We start from the raw sequence: 12019 nt of genomic DNA on the forward strand, positions 1-12019 counted from the left end.
TGCTTGTGGCAGGGCCAACTGCTGTAAATAGTGTGGGTGTGTGTGTGTAAGTGAATGTAATGTTGGCAGGGACGGGGTTAAATCTGTCCTTCAGCAATCCCAGGTGTAGCTATTCCCCAGTTAGGTAACTGATGCTAGCTGGGGAGTGGCCACACATGGGACTGCTGGCAGGGACAGATTTAACTCCATTCCTGAAAAGAAAAAGCATTCATGCACAGCTACAGAATAATATTTTTATTACTATATAAAGAAATTATACAAAAAAATAATAATCTGGTAACTAGCCTTTGGTCACTGTAACATTGAGTCCACCGTTGTGTAGTGTAACAGTCCCAAAGAGAGAAGCTCAAGAACCACCTGGAATATTGGCATTTTGTTTAGCTGTAGATCTGGGGTCTGCAACCCTGGTCCTGGAGAGCCCCTATCCTGCAGGTTTTATAGATGTCTTTACATCATCAATGGCTAAAGATCTGGAGCACCTGTTCATCTTGACTAAGCCAATAATTGGTTCAATAAAGTGGTTGAATCAAAAACCACGACATCCCAGTAGCTCTCCAGGACCAGGGTTGGAGACCCTGCTGTAGATCACGATCGCCCTTCTGTAAGGCATTTTGCTTAGCAGGCATCTTAAATGTCATCTTATTTTTGCAACATCCTGCTTTCTACAGCGCGGCAACTGAATCTTTTTTTTATTACATGTCTGTGGTAAGAAATTCCTAAACCTTTCCCTAGTTTGAGGTCGTTTGTAGCGGTCAAGCACTAGATCTGGATACACACATTTAAAAATCTATCAGATTCTAGACTGTAACTTGACAAACTATAATGCTACATTTCCATAGAACACATGTTGTATACACACACACACATCTGTCTTTCTTGCTTCGACTTCCTTTTGAACAATCGTACTAAAACACTGTCGCTTCAGTTGGCGAGGCGACCTGAATGCCCTCTCCTTTTGTGTTCCTCTGCTGTGATGGGCTCCCAGTTATGTCACTTCCTGTTAAGTCAGAGTCCACTGCAGTTTCCCCCAAACAGTAGCCTAGTGATCAGTCTGCAAATTTCAGGTTTTGTCTTTTGAAAATAATTGTTCCTTGCAAGCCTGTTCAGCAAAATTGCTCCCCCCTTTCCCTCCCCCCCCCCCCCCCCAAGTTCAAACGGTCAGCCCTCATGGAAGTATGGGTGGTCTAATGCTTTCAATGCAGAGATTCGTCTCAGTGGGTTGAATGTTAGCATTTGCTAAAAGAAAAAAAAAATAAATAAAAATTACATTACCCGTGACATTTTTTACAATAAAAACTCAATCATTTTTTGTAACTAGATGCTCGAAATCAAATTGCAAAAATGTGTTCCATTCCTGAGCAGGTTTGAAGGATGGAGACTGAACTGCTCCTTCCTTCAGCCCACCCACGTCTGTCGCTTTATTTCAGCAAATACTCAGAGATGAATTCCTCGCTTACCGATAGCAGCTCTGCTCCTTGCGAGCAAATTTCAGGCACGTAGTCTTCAATGGGTCGGGGGGTCCGGTTTTGAAATGCGTTCTGCGGTACTGTGACATCAGACGGCCACTCCCCTTCCACAGGCAGACCAATCAGACTGCAAGATGAGGACACAACTTTATGGAACGTTTTAGAGCAAAAACAGCATCTAAACAGTATATTAAATACAGCTGAGCATGTGTTGTGTTAATCTTTATATAGTGAACTGATAAAAGGGTGGATATTAAATGGCCTCACTTTTTTTTCTTTGCAATATAATCTTGCAAATAGGTGCCTGGGGTGATTCTTTGATTTCTGCATTTAGAATCGCTGCAGTCACATCTCTGGTCTGACTATGCAAGCACCAGCAATGGCTGAAGATGTTTATATCATTGCATTACACTGGACATTAAGTACAGTAAGTAAAATGTTTTTTAAAGCAGTGCTTCCCATGTCTTTCAATAGATGCGTACACGTTACATAAGGCATTGTACTTTGAGCTGACGCTATATGTTGGGTGAATATGTCTAGCAAAAAATCACTCGCACAGCTCCATTTTCATTTTAAAATGATCATTTAATTGGATCTAATATATTGACAGTTACAGCATAAAAATAAAAGCATATTACTTACTCAAAAATCTTTCCTAACTGATCGACCTCAGAATCTCCACAGAACAGAGGTCTATATATAAAAAAAAACACAGAAGTAGTTATTTATAAACACACAAGTGGAAATTTCTGTATTTTTTCTTGGTATATTTTTTGTTCCACATTTTGGCATGTTTCTGAAAGAGCACTGAAGCCTTCAGGCCATCTGTAAGGTTGCAGTACAAGATTCTACCACACAGTGTCGCCAGTGGACACAACTAAAAAAAAAAAAAATGCAAGTTGAATTTGTCACTCATTTTATCTACATGTTGGTTGTGAGAGTTTGTGTTTCATACACTAAAGTATATGAAAAACTACAAAAGCGGTATGTAATTCAGTATGTTAACCTAGCATTATTCAGCAGGTTCGACTTTGAGCTCATTCTATAGGGGGATGCAACACTCTTAGCCACAGCTGTAGACTCAACCCTCTCGGCGCGAGCCAACAATCACAAGGCTGCACACAGAAGAAAGAAACTGGACTTACTTCCGTCGAAACATCTCAGCGAAAATGCAGCCGGTGCTCCAGATGTCGACAGGGGAGGCGTAGGTGGACTGGAGCAGCACTTCGGGGGAGCGATACCACAGAGTCACAACCTGAAACACAGGGAGCGCACAGCATTGGTGTCTGCACCCTGCAATGCAAGCGGCTGATCGTTGCAACATCTCGTGATTTGAAATTCTGCTCTCAGGGTCTCAATATATATTAAGAAAAGAGTAGAGCTTGTTTTCTTCCACCTTAGTGACCTTGTGTGAAGCTGCAGGTGGAAAAACAAGCCACAACATAAACACCATCTTATTGTAATCTTATTTTAATTTATATTTTAAAGCAGCTTGTGTGAACTCTATGGCGTTCGAAAAGCCGCCCAGCCAAAACGTTAAAACATATACGCATTACAAAATAGAAGAGAAAAAGCTTGACATGGTAAAATTACACACACAGGGACTGAAGGGGATACAACACAGCACCGACTTACATTACTTTAGGTTGTAGTTTTATACAAAAGAAAGTTCAGCAGATTCAGTTTTCAGGTTAGTTTTTTTGCACGCTTTCTCATTGCAATTGCTGAAACATTTCTTTGCAAGATAAGTTTGTGTTAAGAGGACTACAGAAACTCTAGTTGCCTGCCATAGACACACAGCATGCAATGTAGGGTAGATTACCAAATGTCGCTGGCTCTCACATCAATAAAGACGCAGGCTGAGCTAGACTACATTAGAAATATCTATGGCAGGCAAAACTGAAGAGTAGTTCCTGAAAAAAAAAAACCTTATTCCAATTGTTAAAGATGTAAATAAGTTTAAAGCTGCTTTCATTTCAAATGCAAAAGTTGCAAAAAAACACATTCTAGATAAATATAGCCCCTTGCTGGCATCAGAATCTCAACTTCTAAGCAGACACTCCCTTTATCCTAGTGGTTTAGCGTCCCGAACGTATTTAGTCTTTGTCGGCTCGATCCATTAACCTTTTAAATCAGGGGGAGTTCTTTTCATCCTGCCACAGCAGGGCAAACCACGGGAAGCCGGGTACAAATTCCTTTTCTAAGTCACTGGCCGACACGAAATACCAGGAAACCTCAATGACAGAGCGTCTCCTCACTCCCTGCCAGCCAGCCCGCCCCACTGACGAGACAAGCAGCCAAGACCACACAGTCAAAGAGGGACCCTGCATCAGAGCAGCTTCAACACAGCAGTCTCAGTTCACAGCAAGGTTTTAGGCAACACCTGAAAGAGAGACTGAAGTATCACAGTTATTAGGGTCTGAGGTCAATTCCTTTTTAAAATCAATTCCTTCAAAAGGAATACGTATTGATATTAGACATAATTGGATAAAAGGCGTCTGGCAGATAAATATTAATTGTTGCGATTGTTCAACTGCTTTCATGTGAAGGCAATTTAATTGACAAACAGCGACTTCGATTAAGTAATTTGTTTGCCACTGCGAGAAGCTCATTTTAACAGAATGCTGCTAATTGCAATTTTGATCAATGATGTGTTGGAATTGACTAAAAAGGAACAGGAATGGAAAGACAGGAATTGGCCCCAATGCGGATAGTTTTGGCTTTGTATTTCATTTTCTGTTTCAGTTGTCACACTGGGTGCATTAAAACTCAGGTTGTGATGATAGAAACAGGAATCGATACACAGTGAATTTAAACAAGACGTCAGTTTGCATTACAGACCCGGACTTGAAAAGACCTGCCAGGAAACTTCACCTGGTTTTAGAAGATCGGATACAATTATGCCGAACACAAATCATTTTTCAGATCAATTAAAACGATGACAAAAAATGAATGGCACTGTCCCCAAAGACAATCCTACAGGGCTTGCGATCCTTTGACACGTGTTGGGAGCAGACTGGTGAAAATGAAAGACACAGTAATGTTCCGTACGTCGAGTGAGTCAGACAGAGACAGGATCCGTGCTGAAGGGTTCACATTTTGAATGAGTCACCCACACACAGCCATCTTTTCTTCAGGGAAGACGCCACAGCAGCATAATCCAAATACAGAATTAACTGAGATGCAATTCTCTCGCTTTCCGATCCAGTAACCCCAGATTGATATTTCAAAGATTTGCTTTTAGCCATCTGAGAAAACATTGCAAAGGCAATGCGATCTCTGTTTGGCTGCCTCCCCTGTGCATCACTGACTTCACTGCAGCCCATGGTAAATGCTGCCACACTTCAGTCCTTTAGACTGCACTTGTAGATCTCTCTCTCTCTCTACCGTTTCTATTATTAAGCTTGCATTGTAACCCTGTACTGCCGTGTAACACCTGCAAGTCGCCTTGGATAAAGGCATCTGCTAAATACTACTACTACTAATATTAATAATAAATTCAAGTTACGTATTGGTTTTTAAAGTCTGTATAACAATGGAACTTTTTTTCAATATGAAAGTAATTTAAAAATAAGTGGTAGACACATTCCAGGTGGATTCACTGGTGCGGCGAAATGTGGCTAGCTGTGACTTTCCACGATCGATCAAATCAATTCCTGATAACCTATTAAAAGTTGCTGGAATTTATTTTCTAAATCCGTTATCACTAATCTGACCCGACAAAGTTGGCACATGCTCACCACAGTTTCAACTTCCACCAGTGCCCATAGGGGGTGCTGTTTCCCATTCAGAAGTTTCAGTCCATATGTACTTTCACTGATCACCTCAATCAGATCTGGGCTCAATTGTAATTGTGCAATAATTAATTGCAATTCCAACAGAACTGTAGCTGAACCTTGGCACACCTGCGTAATTGGAATTGGACCATATAGTTGACCAATTACAGTTCAATTACACATTTGTCATGCAATCATTCTTGTATTTTCAACCCCTTTTGTAAACGTGTATGTTACACGTGTGCAGTCGTTCGTTACTTTTCAGCGTGTTGGAATTATAATCATTGCAGCATAACTGTAAATGCATTTTAATCAGAATTGCAATTTCAGCAAACACCTCTGCTGTAATTGTAGCTAGAATTATAACTGACCCCAGATCAGCTGAAAACGAAAAACGCCTTTTTACTGAAACAGCTATTTCTGTGTGTATCGGTCTGTCTGACTGTGGTGCCATTGTCGACACAAAAAACACCAGAAAACCTCAAAATGTGCTGCACTGCTCAAAACCCTCATGATCCATTTATAAATAAACTTTCTTCAAGGAAGAAATGTAGGCCAATTGTTATTCTCCGCTATTCATGGCATTTCTGAACACAATTCTCCACGCAGAGAGATCCGAGGGGAGGGGAGAGGTTAGGAAGGGGCACTGTGTGGGGAAAAAGCCACACAAATAGCAGAACTGGAAACTCTACACTAGCCATCCTCCTAGCAGGCTGCTATGAGCAGACAGTACAAGCTCTCAAATCAGCCTGAAACATACACGGCTCTGAATTAGAGTCAGCAGGACTACAAAAAGGTGCTATAGTTTACCTAAGCAGCATTGCAGATCAACTCCACCCAGCAAGGCTGCACTTGGTTACTTTAAAAGACAATAAAGCACCCATCCACGTGGAGCTTCAGGCCTCTCCCACGGCCATCAGAACGACCCCCAGAATCTATATAGAACAAGGGTGTCCAATCACGGTCCTCAAGGGCTACTCCACTCCAGGTTTAACAGGCAGGTGAACGACTTCAAAGGTCTGGGCGGAGGTTTAATTGGTTTTAATAAAATGATTTCGAACAGGGTTGAAACAAAGACCAGAAATGGAACTTTGGCCACCCTTGATATAAAATAAGTCTGGGATGAACTTGAAAGCAGCAGTCTGCCACGTGATAATTAATGGCTGAACTCCATCAAGGCAAACAGTGGCCCCGAACCGATATTAGGGGCATGGGTGCTAATGAAGTGGCCGGGCAGGTTAGCTCAGGGATCTTCAAGAGAACATGGGGGGGGGGGGGGGGGGGGGGGGGGAATACGTTTTAGTGCACTGCAATTTTAAAACTTAAACGCTACACAACAAACAACTCTATACTTCATAGATAAAGAAGCTTTTGGAAAAGGATTCTTGAGTCGTCAGGAAGGAGCTTCTATTTTCAAAGCGGATGTGCCGGTAATGAGGTTCTGAAATAGATATCCTGCTGCAATGGTTGCAGGCCTGTGCCAGAAAAAAAACGCACACCAATCCTGCTAGAAGAACATTCTACCTGAAGTGCTGAGCCGTGTCGAATCACTTCAAGAGCAAGCAGTTTCTCCAAAACGTTAAGACACCCTTGTCCAGCCCACAATTAAAAGTAACCGTTTCCATCAGCAATACATTTCAGGGATGGAAAAAAAAAAACACACAGCAGTTTGATCCATTCTTGGGTTTGCTAGGAATTTAATAAGGCACACCTTCTGAGCTTGTTACCTATACACTGGGGCTGATCAAGCTTGTAGTAAAACCTGGAATGGGTGGCACTGCTATGCAAGAGTCTTATTTACATCCCTGCATTTTATTTATTTGTATATGGAAAGGAATGAAGAAATATGAAAGAAATTGGCTAACAATGTCCTCTTACAACTACGCAAAATACCAAAGACCAACATGTTAAACGCTGAGGCAAAAAACTGGATCTGCGGAGCTTCAGTTCTGACTGCTCTTACCACTGGGGTGAGCGCCATGTGACAGCTGTAGATGCGCGCCAGGCCGAAGTCCGCCAGCTTGACCTGTCCGCGGCTGGTCACCAGGATGTTCTCGGGCTTCAGGTCGCGATGGACCACGCGGTTCGAGTGCAAGAAAGCCAGGCCGCACAGGAACTGCTTCATCAAGTCCTGAGCGATGGAGAGAGACACCGTCATGAAGGGGTTCAGAACCAGGACAAGCTCTTTGACCTTTTTTTTTTTTTTTTTTTTTTTTTTTTTTTTTAAGCTCACCTTTACTCTCTCTGCAGGCAGTCCAGGGGCAGGTGCTTTCTCCAGGTATGTTTTCAAGTCCTGATCAACGTGCTCAAAGACCAGAGTCACCCTGGTCTCCTGGTCTGTCCGGATTGTAGCGCAAACATCCATTAACCTGAGACACACACACACAAAAACACAAATCTGTTAAGAGCAGGCACTGGTCTCCCACGCAGGGACAGTAATCCACGGACTACCAGGATATTAAGCAGCTGCAATTGTCATTTTGTATTACCCTTTAGGCCATATTTTTAAAGCGTTTACTCCAGACTATTTTTTAAAAGCACCTGAACTAGAACTAGTAAGGTCTGTATGTCAAGTTCTCTTAAGAACTCAAGGTGTGTTTTTTTTTGCAACTATTCCGAGTGTTTCTGTTACTCTCCTATTTGCATTTCTCTAAATCTACCTGGCTTTGATCTTGAGTGGAGAAGCACTGGAACTTTAGAGTTTGTCATTCCATTGTCATGTGACTGTCACCTTTGAACTCCAGCAGCACCCCGCCCAATCTCTCTGTGCATACAGTATGTAGAGCAGAGTTGAAAATAGAGACTCAAAAGCAGGTCTAGGCAGACAAACCACAGCTTATTGCAAATGCCAGTAAAAAAATAAATAAAAATGATACTTGTTCAATTCCTTTTTAAAAATCAACTTCTAAATTCCAATAACTTTTGAAGGAATTGGATTTATAGAGACAGAATGTTGGAATGGATTAAAAGGGACCGGGGGAAATCGGAAATGTATTTTTAAAAAGGAATTCGAATTGAAAGACAGGAATTGACCCCCCCCAACCCAGCTTAACCTTTAATCAAAACAACTCATTGTCAATCTGAACACATGCTTGGAGAGTTTTCAAAATGACGAGGAAAGTCCGCTTCCTGTTGGGTAGGGTGCAGTATTAAGACCCAGCCTGCACCCTCCCCTACGCTCCTAGTTGCTCTGCTGTGGAAGAGGTTGCTGCACTGTTTGAGATGGCATTTGAAGCTGCCAAAACTACTCCAATTGATGCGCATCAGCATTTTCTAGATTTAAATCCCTCACAGCTACAGTATGATGTGCATTTGGTCCACCATCAAGACACGCAGGCTCTGTCTCAGTATAAGGAGAAACCAACCAACCCCCTGCACTCTGCCCCCTAGTGGATGTAAATACAAATACCACAACCGCTCTGAAGTGACAATCCCACCACCCACAATGCCATGGCGGCGCTCCCATTGCTTGACCCCCTGCTCTTACTTGACGATGTTCGGGTGGTCAAACTGCTCCAGCCTCTTGAGCAAGGCCACCTCTCGGACGGTGGACAGGGGCAGCCCGTCCTGGTCAGTCTGGACCCTCACGCTCTTCAGGGCCACGAACTTGCCGCTCTGGCGGTCCCTGGCCTTGTAGACTGTGCCGTAGGCGCCGCCACCGATCTCTGCCACGGGTTCGTACTGCATCCTGCACTCTTGAGCCATCCCGCGGGCTGCTGGGACACAATCACAATCGGTTCTCTACATGTGTGTGACATGCGAACGGGTACACTCAGTCTTGGGTGCTGCTTTTGTGGGGATACAGGAAAACCAAAGAGGATTCAGACCGTTACCTTAGGAGTTCTTCAAACATCATTAATTGTTTTATTGACTTCTATTGTTTTATGGTGTTTGAAATCATTGTAAATGGTTCTGCTGCTCCAGTAGTTTCTTTTTCTCTAAATCTGACTTGTCTGGATAATCACGAGGGTCTGCATTCCAAATCATGCGACCTTTCAACTCTGCCAGCCTTGCCCTCGCTCTCTCAGATGAGACTTAGTGGGGCTGGAAGACTTGAAAACATACAGAAAAAATGATAACTATGTATTAGTAAGAGAAACAGAATAATAAAAAAAGCAATTCTAGTGACACTGGAATTGCTGTACTCTGCAGGATTTCTTTTCTTTGGGATTTCGATCCATTTTCCTGGCTGCCTTTTGGGTTTGTGGTTTCCGACTCCCACTCTGGAATTTGCCTTGTTTACGGAATCTTTCTCTTCCTGAATTCCAGAGGAAATTCCACAGCGTGCCGGTCACAGATCCCAGCCAACCAACAGAGGCGTGGTAGAGGAGTTCACAGCCAGAACATCCAGTAAGGAATTCCAGGTTTGCATGTTATTATTTTGAAGCTTGATTAGCTGAAATTGTGGCTGTGTCTTAACTGATTATATCATATATAATTAATATGCAGAACATCCTACGCATTCTGTATGACTATTGTTTCTGCTTGGGTTGTTACCTCCTCTGCTTTCTAACTATTCCAGTCCTTTGAATGCCCTCCTCAAGCCTGATTGTGGGGAACTGTAGTGGAGCAGCCTGTGCAACACTAATATGCTTCCCCGCCTCACTTCCTCAGCGAATGGTATTCATGCATTTCCTCTTCTAAAAATGGAACTTAGAAGTTAATCTAATTTCCATTAGGCGTTAATTCAGTCATCTATCAAAGTCTACAAGATCTGTCCGGACTAACCTGTAAACAGGGAGATGCAGCTTTTATATACTGTATTAAACGTGTCAAGGACTCCACCATCACAAATTAAAGCAGTAAGGTATGTTAATTTATGGGGAAAGTGTGTGCTAGACATAGCAGGCGTTTTTCTACCCACATTCCTTTACGACCCTGTATGCAACAGTACAATGTTATACATTCCGGTAGCCAATGTCCTACCGAAGCATTTTAGTCAATGGCTTGCTTTTGAATGTGCTTCTTTAGAATGCTTTGTAAACCTCTGTAAACGCAAGCTGGTCACCTGTCATTAAAATAAAACTAGCATTAAAAAAGACGAGATTTGCATTATAATGCATCGCTAGTTTGCAATGATTGTTCAATGCTTTTCAGGCGAGACAAAAGCGGCAGGTGTTTCTATGAAGTACGGCGAGGGAGGGGGTTGTGTTTGTTTTTTATAGACGGAATTCACCCCCGCGCCAAAGAATTTAATTGGGAAACAAAAACCAAGGTGAACCAAAAACGACACATCAGTAAACCACTAGCCTATTTGACTTGGAACGGTACAATATTTACACCGAGCTTGAAAAAGTTAAAGAGGCGGCCTATATTTTCCTAGAAGTCCAGGGGGTATCGTTATCGATGTGAAACCTGTTAACTAGACGGGCTTGCATTTGGGAAACATTAATGCGTGAAAAAAAAGCATGCACTTTATTTTCAAATAATCAGTGACATAATTAACATTAGCGATGGTTGCTTTTTCCCCCACCGGTAAAATATGCAAAAATTGCCGGGAAATAAAACTAAGTACTGATGCTAAACTGTGCCCCTCGGATCTACATCCGCATTAGCTAGCACCCACAGCTAGGCTATTTTCAGAGCGGAGAAAAACGAAAGCAGTCAACACGTGGTGATAAGGGCGCAGTAGTTCTTTGTTAATGGGGCTTTGAATTAAATGTATTTAGAAAATACACACACACGCACTTTTAAAATCAATTGACGCTAAACCCATATTTTCAACCCACGTTTTAGGGTCCCTAATTGATGCATAGTTTTGCATGACACGTTCTATTTTTTATTTTTTTTTCTAAAACAGTTTTATTATTACAAAGTTTGTTAAGCACGTGCGCTCGAGACCGCGAGATTATCATGAATATTGTACAGTACTTTTCCAACCAAAACACACCGCAATTAATTTTAAAACATTGTTTTTTAAATCACATAAAACATGGAAATAAGCAAAAACAAAACACCACAAGCTTAAAGATTTATGTGAAATAAAAAATATATTTGTTTTAATAGCAACAGTTTTTCAACTCTAAACTAACCATATTTGCAAATAAACACTAAGACACAGGGATATCAGACTGGGTTAAAAATACAATATATACTTACCACGTTTAAGAAATTTTTAAAATTATAAAAACATATTTGAAAAATAAAAATTAAGTCTATATCGCCTTTTGTCTTGGACTTCCTGGTGGTAACTGGAAATGCACCGAACACAGAAAGTTATGCAAAACTCTCTTTTTTTTTCTGTTGAGACACAGACTTGCTCCGAGTGTCTCTTTTTGCAGAACTCTTTGGAGCATCAGATCTCATTGAATTTCCTGCTGGCTGTCATCATACGGTCCTTGCGAGCACGGCCAATCATAGCGCGTCTCTAACTTAGGCCACGCCTTTTTTGGGAGGGGTCTCTCTGATAGCAAACGAATGGAGATCGACGAGGCCTGCATTTTGCTTCTTAATAATATCACCACGGAATGCAACCGAGTTCACAATTTGATTACTTAGCAATAATCATCATATTTTCCACCAATCTGTTAAAATACTTTTAAAAAAGTAAAAGGCGACTTCTTCTTAATGTAGAAATATACAGTGGCCTTTCCTATAACCCCCTACTGCTGCATGCAGTGGTCGGAACGTGCATAAGTCATTGAGCAGAGGCAAGCATGCGTGGGAGGAAGCTGGTATACCTGAAACTAGGGAATGTAAACCAACTGGCAAACAAACAAGGCGGTGAGCACAGAAACTGGTGTAGGCCGACGGCGACAGTACGTTCTAGGAAAACCG

The 12019-nt window shown here is 42.0% G+C and overlaps 1 protein-coding gene across 3 annotated transcripts; it reads right to left on the reverse strand.

The window, feature by feature from the left end:
* Positions 1-219: 219 nt before the first annotated feature.
* LOC117962597 (cyclin-dependent kinase 4-like) lies at positions 220-11575 on the reverse strand. Of its 3 annotated transcripts, none has more exons than XM_059011741.1 (8): positions 11342-11575; positions 8730-9030; positions 7476-7611; positions 7206-7373; positions 2612-2721; positions 2109-2159; positions 1458-1593; positions 220-1236 (listed from the first exon to the last, which is right to left on the reverse strand). In XM_059011741.1, exons 2-8 carry the CDS (start codon positions 8945-8947, stop codon positions 1159-1161), a joined length of 897 nt encoding a protein of 298 aa, XP_058867724.1. In that variant the 5' UTR covers positions 8948-9030; positions 11342-11575; the 3' UTR covers positions 220-1158. The 3 variants fall into 3 exon arrangements, with proteins under 3 accessions (XP_058867724.1, XP_058867723.1, XP_058867722.1); XM_059011740.1 differs by having other exon boundaries at positions 8730-8955; positions 11342-11574; XM_059011739.1 differs by having other exon boundaries at positions 8730-8958; positions 11342-11574.
* Positions 11576-12019: the final 444 nt, after the last annotated feature.

This window comes from Acipenser ruthenus, chromosome 42 (assembly GCF_902713425.1).
Source record: "Acipenser ruthenus chromosome 42, fAciRut3.2 maternal haplotype, whole genome shotgun sequence".
In the NCBI taxonomy this organism is placed as follows: domain Eukaryota; kingdom Metazoa; phylum Chordata; class Actinopteri; order Acipenseriformes; family Acipenseridae; genus Acipenser; species Acipenser ruthenus.

What these genes read in the sequence shown, in the direction of transcription:
- LOC117962597 (XM_059011741.1), bottom strand. Translation starts at nt 8,947, where the DNA reads ATGGCTCAAGAGTGCAGGATGCAGTACGAACCCGTGGCAGAGATCGGT. An exon ending in TGCCTGCAGAGAGAGTAAAG is followed by an intron (nt 7,374 to 7,475) that starts GTGAGCTTAAAA and finishes TCCATCGCTCAG; the next exon opens with GACTTGATGAAGCAGTTCCT. An exon ending in ACATGGCGCTCACCCCAGTG is followed by an intron (nt 2,722 to 7,205) that starts GTAAGAGCAGTC and finishes CCTGTGTTTCAG; the next exon opens with GTTGTGACTCTGTGGTATCG.